We start from the raw sequence: 13,240 nt of genomic DNA on the forward strand, positions 1-13,240 counted from the left end.
ATGTAAGTCTTATTTACAGAAACAAATAATAAAATGTAAAAACACTTTTTTTTCAATAATAGGCTAGGACATTTCTCATCTATTAAACACTGTAACTCAATCTTAGTTACTATTGAAGTAGCTGAAGACATATCGAATATATTGCCAAATTCAATAACTAATTTAAATTAACTAATTTTATTGTAGTTTGATGCAACTCGACAAACAAAACTCCAAAGACAAATCGATGTGGAAAACTAAATGAAATTACTAAACAAATACTATATACGTAGTTTTGCAGGAAATTTCTTTATAGCTTTGTTGATTCCACATGATTTCACGTGGTATTTACTTTAAACAAGCAAGGAATCAACAAATTAGAGTAGAGGCACAGTATATACAGTATAGAGGCACAGCACAGTACATATATATATGTATATATATATATATATATATATATATATATATATATATATGTTTGTCTGTACGAAAAAGAGGTAATCTCTTTCTCTATCTTTCTCAGGGAATTTTTTTATGGTCCGACAATAATATTTGTATATTTTTATCGTGAGTTCGACCAGTCCTGTGTGGCACTGGGCTATTTCGAATTATATGATTTTACTGAGTAACACGCGAACGCGTAAAATATTCGATAACAATTTTTTTAATCGACGAAAATAAATGAAAAGGAATTGAACTAACTGAACTCTAGAATAATGTTAAAAATAATGTCAATGAACAAACTAGAATACAGGAATTAGAACTTCTTCTTGTTGGGGTCGGGCAACTTGGGATATGTTTCTTACCGTTCAATCGTAAAACCTCGACGTGTGTGACCGATGGTGGTGTTGATACAACTCCAAGAGATAAATGAAATGAATGAAGAAAAATTACAAAAATCGGAGCCTATGGGAACTCCAAGCTGCGTGCGTATAGAATCCAGCAAATAACCCTAGGTCCACAAATAGCACAACAAAAACAAAACAACGAGGCGATTCGTTTTCACAGAATTCAAGGCATGTTTTCACTGGGCCTGTCAGTCAGTCGGTCGGCTTTCGCACAACCCTGGCCTGTTTTCACTGGGCCGTCAAGTCTGGTTGGCTTTCGCATATATATATATGTATATATATATATATATATATATATATTACATACATATATATATATATATATTTATATATTTATTTATATATATATATATTCATATATGTTGGTAATAGACCATAATTTTTACAATATTCTATAAAATCTATCGAATGTTTGGCGTTAATATATATATATATATATATATATATATACATATATAGATATATATATATATATATATATATATATATAAATATATATATATAAATATATATATATATTAAAGTGGTTCAAAAAAAATTTTTTTTTATTATTTAAGTGCACACCCCCTATATTTTTTCCTTAGCTGAAAGTTAGCATGTGTGCAAAATTTCATTCAATTCTGACAATATTTAGAGGTTGCTCAATGACATTCAGTTTTTCACCATATTTAGCATATAAGCGAATATTGGTCAGTGCTACAATTTTGTGTTTAATGTTTATTTTGCAGTAAAATGAACAACATTCTTGTGAAAATCATGTAAGATTTAACAGTTCTACAAATTTATACTCAAATAACAAAATATTCAACACTAAACAAACAGTTCTCACAAGGTAAAGGCGACTTGATTATGCCAAACGAAAGTTCAGTACTGTTAATCTTTGATTGAGAAACTGAAATTAGCTTGAGGCAATTAATGTACTCAGTTTATATTTTTCTGTTAATCACTCATAGTATGTCAGACTCAAAACGTAACAGCAGCTGCTTGAGCACTGGCTAATGTGCGCTTAGAGGAGTCCGGAATACGTGTTCGATTGTCCTCCACCACCTGTATCAGTTTTTGCAGTTCTGTTTCATTTTTGGTTATAGACTGGTTAAAATTTGTCATGAGTGCCACAGTGCGTTCTGCAGTGTCATTAACGACCTTAAGTGACTTCACAACATTTGCTACTTTTTGAAATAAAGGAAGATCATTCCATGAGTCTGGTTCAGTTTTACGCAAGATAGCAACATCCATTCCAAGTGATAACAATGCAGCACGAGATGTACCTGATACCAGATCATGCAGTGGTTTGCTTTTCACCTGTTCCAGTTCAGTTGCAGGATATTTGACACCTCGCACACTCCAGTCAGAATCTACTGCAGTCATTGCTTCCACAATCAACTGCTTCTCAGCATTTGCAACCTTATTTGAGAACAATGACAGCCAAACCATTTCTGTACCGAGATACCACAGATGATTCTTCAACTTTTTTGTGGCAGCACTTGCTACATTCTTGTTGATTTCAGAGTATTGTTCAATTCTGCTCAGAAATTGCAGGTCATTGACTGGTGCATCACTGGGTATTGGGCACAACATCCATGCTGGCACATATATATGGGTTGCAAATAGGCAGAATTCAGTTAAACTTTTTGTTTCAGTTGCTGTTAGCTTGAATTCATTGCGGAACAAATACATTTTGAGACAGTAGATCACTTTGGCCATCCATCTGGCCATGTGATATGCTCCAGGAACACGGAAATGGTACTTGCCATCAGTCTGCATTGGATAACCCAGCACTAAGAGACAGAGTTCAACCAACTCCTTGTAATCCTCTCGTGGGATGTAAGAGCTGTCAGCTGAAAGAAAACATGTCAAAGATGGTACTATGTCAGACCGCATCATCTGTAGCAATGAGTGGTTCATCCTGTCATCATCAAGTGGCTTGTGGTTTGACTGATTTATATTTGGCCAGTAGGCTCGAAATCTTTCAAACATTCCAATGTTGGGGCCACGGCTTGGACCAAACAGAACTGTGAAAACTTCACCGATTATCAATTCATGTACATGATGACGACAAGCAAAGTGCAAGAGATTTCTATGGAGCAGTTTCTCCAGCAAAACACATGCTCCACTTGACGTCCCAATATTGGCAGCAGTAGTATCAAAGCACATGCCTATAATGTCTTCACTAACGTCCCATAATTTGAGCAACTGAAAAGTTGCATGGCCTGTGCTTGTCCCGTGCTTGATGCAATTTTAACAATTCCTAAGATTTTCTCCACATTAAAGCCAGTCACAACAACAGCCAGTCTATCAGTTCTGGAGTGTGAATCATCATTCATGATCTTCCCATCTCAGTGAACCAGAAGGGGGTTTCTGTCACGATCCTGAAATTGTTGACGAATACTGCTGTCAATGGTTGATCGATGTTGCTGTCGTTTACGATGAACTGTGGAACGTGACAAAGATGTATCCCTGATGTCTTGCCCACTAGCTTGTGCAATGGCTGCTGCTAATACTTTGAACTTTTTATCTGACAGGTTTATTCTATCCAGTGCTAAAGCAACATCTGGCGACGACAACATATCCTGCACAGTTCGTGTTTTTTTGCTGGCACGGCTTGACAGACTGTCTTCTACTTCACTGATCTGCTTTTTGTAGTACACTGGAATTTCAATTTCATAGTTGTCCTCTGTGTCCTGCTGTTCACTATCACTGTCATCAGAACTAGATAAATGTAGTGAGGTACTTTCTGTCATCCGCTCCTGCTCTCGCTCTTTTCTCTCTTCTTCTTTGCATTTACGTTGTTCTGTGCGCTCTTCTTTCTTGGTCAGGTCTTTATCAATGCCACTCATTTGCATTCGTCGACTACCCCTCTGGTCTTCAAGAAATTCTATATCTTCCTGAATTCGGATGAGCTGCATGGCGTGTTGGTGAGCAATATCAAACAGCATGTGCTCCTTTTCTTCAAATTCCTTCTCTCGTGCTCGTTGTGCTTCACTTTGTCTGTTTTTGTTCTTTTTTATTAGCTTGTAGTCATCAACTACCGACTTTACTTTTTCTACAACATGAGTATGGTAGGTTGTTGGTATTCTAGCCTTGTTCCACATGTCCATGACCTTATCTGACGACAGTTTTGCACTTTCAGGCACAGTTTTCTTTTCTACTTGATGATAATAAAAAAACATTCTCAGGACATCACCTGTTGTAGGCAATACATTTACTGGAAGTTCACTTTGTAACTGTCCAATCAGCCATATGTTAGTCATGCTGCGTGTTGTAAGAGCACCACAGTTTGAATTAGAAGCCATTTTATACGTAGTTAAATATGTACAGTACCGGTATTTCAAAATCACCTCAAATTACTAGTAAATCGACACAGTTAAATTATGCAGATATTTATCCTATTTTACTTTTTGCTGACAACAAATATGGTGACCATAGAATATTTAATAATAATAATGCATTTTAAAATATCTAATATCTATGTTTTGAATTAAGTAAGTAACCAACTTTTGATACTTTTCCAGTTATATTTGTATTTGGTTTCGAAATAATGAATTATCACATTTTTATATAATTTTGAGATGCATGAGCAACCTCTAAATTTAATTTGATTTGTCTTATTTTTGGTTTGTAAGTTTTTAGGACCCAATGGAAACTTTTCAGAGGGTGTGCACTCAAATCAGACAAAAAATTTTTTTCCCCATTCAAATGTGAACCACCCTAATATATATATATATATATTTATATATATATATTTATATATATATATTTATATATATATATATGTATGTATACAGTTATTAAGCAATATCACCGCATTTTCAAAATTGTTGAGTTTGTAACTATGTTTTTCAATTATTTTATCAATATTATTCAATTTATTCAAATTAATAATAAAATTTCTAATTATTTTAGACTGCATTTTTTATATATACATTATTTTAGACTGCATTTTTCATATATACATTTACATTAAGCTTTTTCTGTAACCTTTACCATCATCAGTGTAATAGAGTTTGTGATGAGTACCTGATGAACTACAGATAACAATATCACAAACTCTATTATCTGTAGTTTATCATGTATTTATAGTAATTTTAATAAAGAAATTCTAAGTTCCATTGTTTTTTGTGTGAGTAATTTTTAGTTGGTAGAATCGTTACAGCCTGTTGTTGGATGTTTAATACAGGGTTTCTATTTTTTATTAAAGCCTCTGCCAATCTCAAATTACTTATATTATAGTTGTAATATAACACTTTGGTATTTGAGTTTAATATTTCCCTTGTTATTTTTATTTGGTGTAAATCCATAAAATGATTTTTTATTGCACCATTTTGCTTATGCATTGTTAACCTTCTTGATAAAGTCGTAACAGTAAATCCGACATATTTGTAAAGCTGGTTGTCGGGACTATGAAATGTCGGGACTATATCCACAGTACATATTTCAAGAAGTTTTTTAAGATGGTCTTTAAGAATATCCAGTGGGGTGATATCGGAATTACAACTTATTAATGGTATCTTTTAGAGGTACGTTGGTAAACAGGGATTCAACCTCCAATGATGCGACTGTAGTACCATTTGTCGGATTGAATGTTGACAAGATATCAATCAATTCTTTACTTGACTTTATATTATAAGTATTGAGTGTGTATGGAGTTATTAGTCCGTTAGGAGTTTAGCTATTGGATGGATTACAGTAGGAATTTGACTGATTATTATAGGTCTGATTGGATTGTCATTTTTGTGTGTTTTCATGTTGCCATACATGTATTCAGGTTTATATTCTTCTGAAATTTCCGGTTTTGTATCTTTTAATTTGGCTTTTAAAACGGGTGTTTTAATTTTCTTAAAATTTTTAGCATCGGCTGAAATGGTGTTGATTTTGTTATGTTCTTTTTTTATCTAAAATGACATACACGGATGTTTTGTCAACTTTTCAAATTGTTATATTGTTGTTATTTTGCAAGGATTTTGCAGTGTTCAATAGCTTTTTATTTTTTTCATCAATTTGCTTTTGTATGAGCCACGACGTTTTTTACTTTCAGCTTTCAAATCAATGGCAATGTCGCTATTCATTTAGATTAACTTTTTTCCTTCTAAATCTATGAGTTTTTTTTTATCAAAATTTCAATTTCAATTTCTTTCTCTAATTGTTTTGATTTTTTGAGATAGTAGCAATTGATGCTAAGAGTGAGAAATTCTTTTTCATCCTGTGTCAATGTGCATTGACTTAGATTAAGGAAGTGGTCTTGTCCATTTGGTATGGCATTTTTCAGTTTGTTTAATTTACGGTAGATTTTAATTATTTTTATTTTTTGTAATTATTTACCATATATTGTAAAAAATGTTCAATGTTAGTCGTAACATTATTCCGGATGTTTAAGTTGTGCCATCTATTGTAATAAATTATTCAAATCAGATTTAATCTCATTGAAAATCTTTTTTTTGTTTTCTAATTCTCCATTCAATGCATTATAGTCATCTTTAATGTTTCTAGTCAGTAAATTTATGAAATTTGTAAATAAATATATATTGGAAATATATAGGTACAATTTTATTATTTCATAACATGTTAATTAATTATTTAACCAATTAAATAATTTATTAATTAATAATTTAATTAATTAATTAATTATTAACTGATCAACGCAGGCGACTATATTATTCTCAATGTGATACTGATTCTTTCTCTCGCACAACCAATAAGTTATTCTCTTGTGATTTGTCAGGCCAGTTTTGTCAGAATCTTGTGGAAATAACAGATACATATTTAACCAAAAAAGGATGCATCGATGGTATCACAATTGAGAATGGAAAAATAAGTTGGATGCAAACTGCTATAGGCACAATTTTCAGTGGGCAGTTGGAAGTTCCTAATGATGATGTTGAAAGCCATGACTATACTAATACAAATGACAGCGAGTATGAGGGTACTCTTGATGATAACAAAATTTTGACCGAACATATCAAAAACGTTCACGTTATTAGGTTTGTTCAACATTTATGTTACACAAAACATATTTCTTGCAATATTTTAAATCAGATTAAGTTTTATAATGCGACGCAACAATTTGATTGATATGATGATTATTTAATAAAGTTTAAAATTTTGAAACTTTATTCAAAAGAATAATATATTTAAAATCAAATCAAACCATATAAATTTATGTTTTGCACTAAAGATTTTAGAGTGAAGAAATAAAATACTCAAATAATTATTAATTTTAAAAGCAAAAGCAAAAAAATTTCAAAATAAATGAAATTATTTTTTCAGAAACAAAAATAATAACCAAAATCTTTAGAAAATTTTTTTTTACTATTTTGTTGAAATTAATTATAGTTCTGTATTCATTCATTCATTCAATGATCTTCTGTAATCCCTTAAGGGACCGTTGAGGCCGATGGTATTCTTCTATCTCTCCAAAATCCTTTTCTTTCCCTCGCCATCTTCATTGAGCTCAATGTTCCAACCCCCGTCCATTCCGTGATATCATCCATCCACTTCCTCACAGGTCTTCCAACTTTTTTCTTCCAGTCCCTCTTTCTCATCAGTACTTTTTTGATCAGTTTGTCGTCTGTCATTCTGCAGATGTTCCCAAAGATACCCAGCTTTCTTTCCTTGACACTTTCATACACAGTTTTTTGTCTTCCAAGTTGTTTTCTTATGGCATCGTTTCTTATCTTTTGTCTCCAACTGATTCCCAGCAACTTTCTATAACAATGCATCTCGAATGCTTCCAGTTTGTCTTTGTCTCTTTTCTTCAACGTCTAAGCCTCACATGCATACATCAATGTAGAAAACACACACGCTTCTACGATCTTTACCTTTGTTTTTGTATATACATTACCGTTTTTCAATATTACTTTCAAAGATGCAAACATTCCTCTCGTGATTGCTATTCTTCTATCAATTTCTTTCGAACAATTATTGTCATCAGTTATGAGGCTGCCCAGATATATACATTGGTTCACTTGTTCGAGCTTTTCTGCTCCTATCTGGAATTCATCATTGTTTCCACATGCTTCCGAAATCATTATCTTTGTCTTACTGCTGTTGATGTGTAGTCCATGGTTTCTTCCACCTTCATACGTCAACTCGATCAGTTTCTGTAAACCCTCTGCACTAGATGCTAGCAGATCTTATAGTTCTGTATAATGTAAATACATTATTTTTTTTTTTTAAGTTTTTATAGTTCATTCGTTTGTTTATTTATATAGTTCTGTATAATGTAAATAAACAAACAAATGAACTATAAAAACTTAAAAAAAAAACAAAAAACTTTTTTCTTTTACTCAGAAAGATAAAACCGTTAAAGTTAGGACAGTAAAAATTTTTTTTTTATATATTTTCAGACAATCTCCATATCTTCTTGGTTTCACCTACCTTCGTAACCGTCTGATATGGATTGATCAGAATCGTCTGCATGTTGCCTCTGATGATTCCACACCTGATGATTTCGTCAAAACCATCTTAATAAATGATAACGTTAAATTTGTTTCGATGATAACAGCTAATATTTCTAAAAAAAGTAAATTTTTATTAAACTTTTTAATTTAAATTTAAAAACTTTTTTTGGCAAACTTTTAAATATTTTGTCAATCTATCTTCATTATACATGTATATAATATTTAAAATGAAGTTATTGCTATTCAAAGTTATTAAAAATTAAATTCTATTTAAATTTATGAAAGACCACAACAGTCTCTGCTCCTCAAAAAAACCATTTTGCAGTGACGTTTGTGTAACGTCCTATAGAGGCAAACGACGTTGCTTATGTCCTCAAGGTTATGTTTTGCGGTATGGATATTTGTGCATTAAAGGTTCGTTATGCTTATATTATAATTAAATAACTTTGCAAAAACTAAGTGTTTCACAAAGAGAAATTTAAAAAATATGCATGCACATTCCACAAGTTCAATAAAGTTTTAATGCTTTATATAATCCCGTTCCACTTATATTAAAAGAAAGAGTTAAAAATTTACAAAAAAGTAAAAAATTAAATTAATATGCGAAATTATAAAACATTTAAAATTTATTTAATTATATGCTTTTCTAAATTTTTATTTATAAAATAGTTAAGTGATAATTACAAATATATAACCATGAAACTGACTAAAAATAAATTCTAACATTTATTTTTTGCCTCTGTATTTCATATCTAAAATTAAAATTGTTTTCATTGAATTTAAATTTTTTTTATTGAATTTAGATCGTGCTCCATGTTTTTTCCGCCAAAATGGTCTTTGGAAACCAGTTTGTAGTGACGTGTGCCATCAAGTTAATAAAAAACACTTCAATTGTTCATGCAATCCCGGAAGAACTTTATTAGCTGACAGAAAGACGTGTACAGGTAATGTGACGTCATTTATTACAATTTTTTGCTAATTTTTATGCCAAAGAAAGATTGCTTTTATATAATTCTATACTTAGAATTGAACTTTTGTGCCGCAAAAGCTTTAACACTCATGCACGCGCGTTACAAACAGTATTCGAACCAAGTTATCGTATAACACTAGCTAAATACAAAACTTTTTTACCGACTACGCTAATTTGCCGACCACTTACTTAGCTAACTTGCTGACCAAAGTTGTTATAAACATGAATTTTATATTTTGGCCAAGCAACTTTTTGGTCGATACCTACATCCACAAATAATGCAAGTTGACAATTGCTAATCGTTTTTTGTTTATTAAGCGTTGTTAATTCATCCTCCATGCTTTTCCATTCCATTTTCATTGTTCGAATCATTTTAAATTGCAGTCCTAATATTCAAAATATTGTCAAAATCTTCAATGTATTTCGACATGAGCTTGCCAGATCGCCCCGCAGATCCTCGAGATGCTTTTTAAACATTCCTATTGCCAAATCCCACTTTGTTACTTTTGCACGCCGCTCCGAGTTTTGGAATACGTTACCTTTCGAATTGAGACAATGATCTATTAAGTATTATTTTTATTATTAGTATAAATTACATTAGAATAGGTTTTATTAAGCTAGCTATTACTACCAAATTATATTTATTGTCTTATTAGTTGTATAGTGCTAGTGAAAATGTTGAGGTACCCCTGATTTTCATTTTAAATTAGGATCTACAGAAGTTATATATATGAAATTTTCAGATTCATTAGAAAATAACATTTTAAATGTTTTGTCAGAATTTTATTTCATTAAAAATTATTTATCCAAAAATATTTAGAAAAAGTGATTCTTAGCGTTGTAAAAAGGTTAAGATACCCTTGGTTGAACTACAATAAAAAAGTTATTAATATTTTTGGGTCTAAACTTTTTTAACATTTAGTGAAAACTTAGTTAACATGTTAAATATAGTTGTAAATATTTTGTCACAGAACTATTTCTTTTATTATTTATTTTATTTTATTTTGTAAATAAGTTTTTTTATCAAGTTTTCATCCAAATTTTTCCAGAGTGTTGAAATGGCTTCTTTAACGTCATTTACATAAAAAACCATAACGACTTATCTAATTTGTAACAATTTTATCTGTAACCGTGTAAGCTTCTTAGTTGGGTATCGGATACACTTTCGGCCATTTGCTGAAATAATGACAACAGAGATGTACCGATTTCTAATTTTTGATTCAGGCTACGGTACCGCAATGTCTACAGCAATCTTTTCAAAAGAAGCTCCGACATTGTAAGCCTGCATTGGTCTACGCAGTTTTCTTCTAAGCCCTTTTACTGCCAAACTCGTAGTGCAATTCCGGCACCAGTTTTCTACGTCTTCACGGGCGCGAACCAAATAAATCTTTTTTCGAATCCGATCTAGGATTTTGTTGACTTCCAGGTGACCTCCAGATGGTCATCCATGCATTTTCTTGAGAATATCAGTTGTATTGTATCTGGGTATCACTGCATAATGTGGTTGGATCCGTCTGTGAATTCCCATCTACGCTTAAAGGGCAAGTTCTCTATGTGTAGTGAGTCCCACCGGGCCTAGTAAAATTTTGACAAGGGACCGTGTTCTGGGATGTTTTGCCAACAATGTCTCTGGCTGGCTTTCTTCGACCTGATGACGCATTGTAAGCCTTCATCCCCTGTCCGTCGTCAAGAAAATTATTTAGTCTTTGTTAGTCTTTATTTAGTCTTTATTAGTTATTGCAGCTCAGACATTTTATTATGTTCTTTATATCTTTATTCATTGATTTAAAGTAGCCATCTTTGCCACAAAGGCTGTTTATCCTTTTCACACGACGTACACATGTATTTTTTGCACGCGCAAGAACCACATCCTATACGCTGAGTATATGATAGCCATTGAGATGTTTTACTCAGTGCGCATTTGAACCACTGAGCCATCTCGCCGGCCAACATTCGACAACTTACGTCGTCTCCCCATTCACTGACCTTGTAAAGAAGGACGGCTGGGTTGGCCGGGAGTCGGCTATTTGCAGTTCGGTGGGCATGATCGACCTGATAATGCATCGGCGTTGTTATGGATGCATCCTTTTCAGTGCTGGACCTCAAATTGGTATGTCTGTAGTCTCTCTAGCCAACGGGCTACCTGTCCTTCCAGTTCCGTGAAGTTAAGCAGCTATTTTAGGGCCGCATAATTTGTATGAAGGACAAATGCACATACTATGCCCAGCAGCTCCGTTCTTGACACAAAGTAGTAGCGCTCCGGCTTTGAAAATTTCTTTCTATAACATGCCAGCACTTTTTCATCTCGATCAATGTTTTGCGACAGGACAGCTCGAATTCCACTGTTACTTGGCATTTGTGTTGAGTATAAACGTTTTTCTTTGAATCGGGTAGGAAAAATATTATTTATTTCATAAAAGTAACGCCAAACAAGAGAATTAATGTACCATAACTAAAAAGTTTTATTTGAAATATTACGAATTATTATTAATTTGCTTTTTTGAAATGTTATCAAACTTTGAAAATGTTCTAACAATTTTATTGATAGTAATAAAGTGTTATTTGGAATGAAAGGTCATTCGATTTTAAAGACATTTTAGGTCTACACAGGCTATGTGACTGCTACTCTACTACCATTTGAAATTAAATTTTTTCTAGTTTACTAAATTTTTGTAATTCAAATTTGTTATTTTATCTTTGTAGGTGATTTTTACAGTCCGTCAGTATATTTAGGAAGCAGTCAAGCTCTGATCCGGGTTTCAGTTGATAATGAATTGGAAAAATGCGAAAAAATTGAGAACATACAGTTCAATGAGTTGACATCTATGACGTTTGATCCAATCACGTTTTCTATTTTTTTTTCTGATCGCGCTCAAAATAAAATTTCAAATGGTCCAAATGATTCTTCTAATGTTATTGACCGTTATAATTTCAAACCCTATAACAACGATGACAACTATGATAGTTCTGTATACAAAGAAGCAAATTATGAGATTGGATTGATACATCTTGAAACATCAATAAAGTAATGTTACCTTCTGGAGCATTTGTTGATTGATTTGAATAATTACAACATTAACATTTATAAAAATGCACTTGAAAATCACAAAATTAGCACAATACAAAATGATACTAAGTTAGAAAATTACTAGATACCATGATATGAAGTTCTACTATAAACTTTTTATCTGAAAATGTTCTTTTTTCTCCTTGTTATGAGCATTACCTGGAAACAAAAGAAGTATATATTATATTATACAAGGGAAAAATATTTTGTGAATGCAGGTGATTACATATTGACGCTAATGCTTTCTTTGTCGATGTTAATTTAAACTTCTGCAAATCAAATTTACACTAATTGCACTTTGTTAAAAAGTTTTATACTCGTGATTATTTTTTTCAATTATATTTTATTTACTCTTCAGCTGCGTACAAAATTTAAACGGATTTATTTCTGTCATAATTGAAGTCAACCTAAGTTTTCGATTTTTTTTTCATACACAATTTCATTTAATTATTCAAATCAAGTTCATACACAAACAATTCGATACAGAACATAAAGCTAAAGATTTCAAATTTTATAGGTATTACAACAAACTTTCAACGTTTTGGAAACAATTTTAAAATTATTTTCACAGGCATCAAACAACAGTTTTTGATAACTTGAAGGATTGCTCTAAAATTTCAATAGATTTCATTAACAGAAACATTTACTGGATACAAGATCAAGTTTTTTTTATAATTGCATTTATAATTTAATCACTTTTGACTGTTAAGTGAATATTCAAAAAAAATTTTAAATAAATTGATAATGCCATTTTTATTCGGATATTTTTCAAAATACGTTAAACAGGTTACACAAAATGCAATTTTTAAAATTAATTTTGTTAATTTGAATAAAAAAGAATTCCCTTTGGGTTGGCAGTCTTAGATATAAAACAAAAATCAAACTGGTACCATTAGACAATGTTCAAACTGCAGCAACTAGAGCATTTTCAGTCATCAATTCTCTCGCTATTGATTCTCTAAAAAGGTTTTTTTTATAG

The 13,240-nt window shown here is 31.8% G+C and overlaps 2 protein-coding genes across 2 annotated transcripts; one reads left to right on the plus strand and one right to left on the minus strand.

The window, feature by feature from the left end:
- Positions 1-1,790: 1,790 nt before the first annotated feature.
- On the minus strand, positions 1,791-4,120 carry HELRODRAFT_165054 (hypothetical protein; the record flags this gene model as incomplete). Its single annotated transcript, XM_009030953.1, has 2 exons — positions 1,791-3,020; positions 3,173-4,120. The coding sequence occupies 2 exons, from the start codon at positions 4,118-4,120 to the stop codon at positions 1,791-1,793; spliced, it is 2,178 nt and encodes a 725-aa protein (XP_009029201.1).
- Positions 4,121-6,161: 2,041 nt separating this feature from the next.
- HELRODRAFT_165055 (hypothetical protein) lies at positions 6,162-12,223 on the plus strand (the record flags this gene model as incomplete). Its single annotated transcript, XM_009030954.1, has 6 exons — positions 6,162-6,170; positions 6,525-6,805; positions 8,171-8,346; positions 8,510-8,638; positions 9,028-9,168; positions 11,898-12,223. 6 exons carry the CDS (start codon positions 6,162-6,164, stop codon positions 12,221-12,223), a joined length of 1,062 nt encoding a protein of 353 aa, XP_009029202.1.
- Between the last annotated feature and the right edge of the window lie 1,017 nt (positions 12,224-13,240).

This window comes from Helobdella robusta (assembly GCF_000326865.2).
Source record: "Helobdella robusta unplaced genomic scaffold HELROscaffold_7, whole genome shotgun sequence".
Taxonomy (NCBI): Eukaryota; Metazoa; Annelida; class Clitellata; order Rhynchobdellida; family Glossiphoniidae; genus Helobdella; species Helobdella robusta.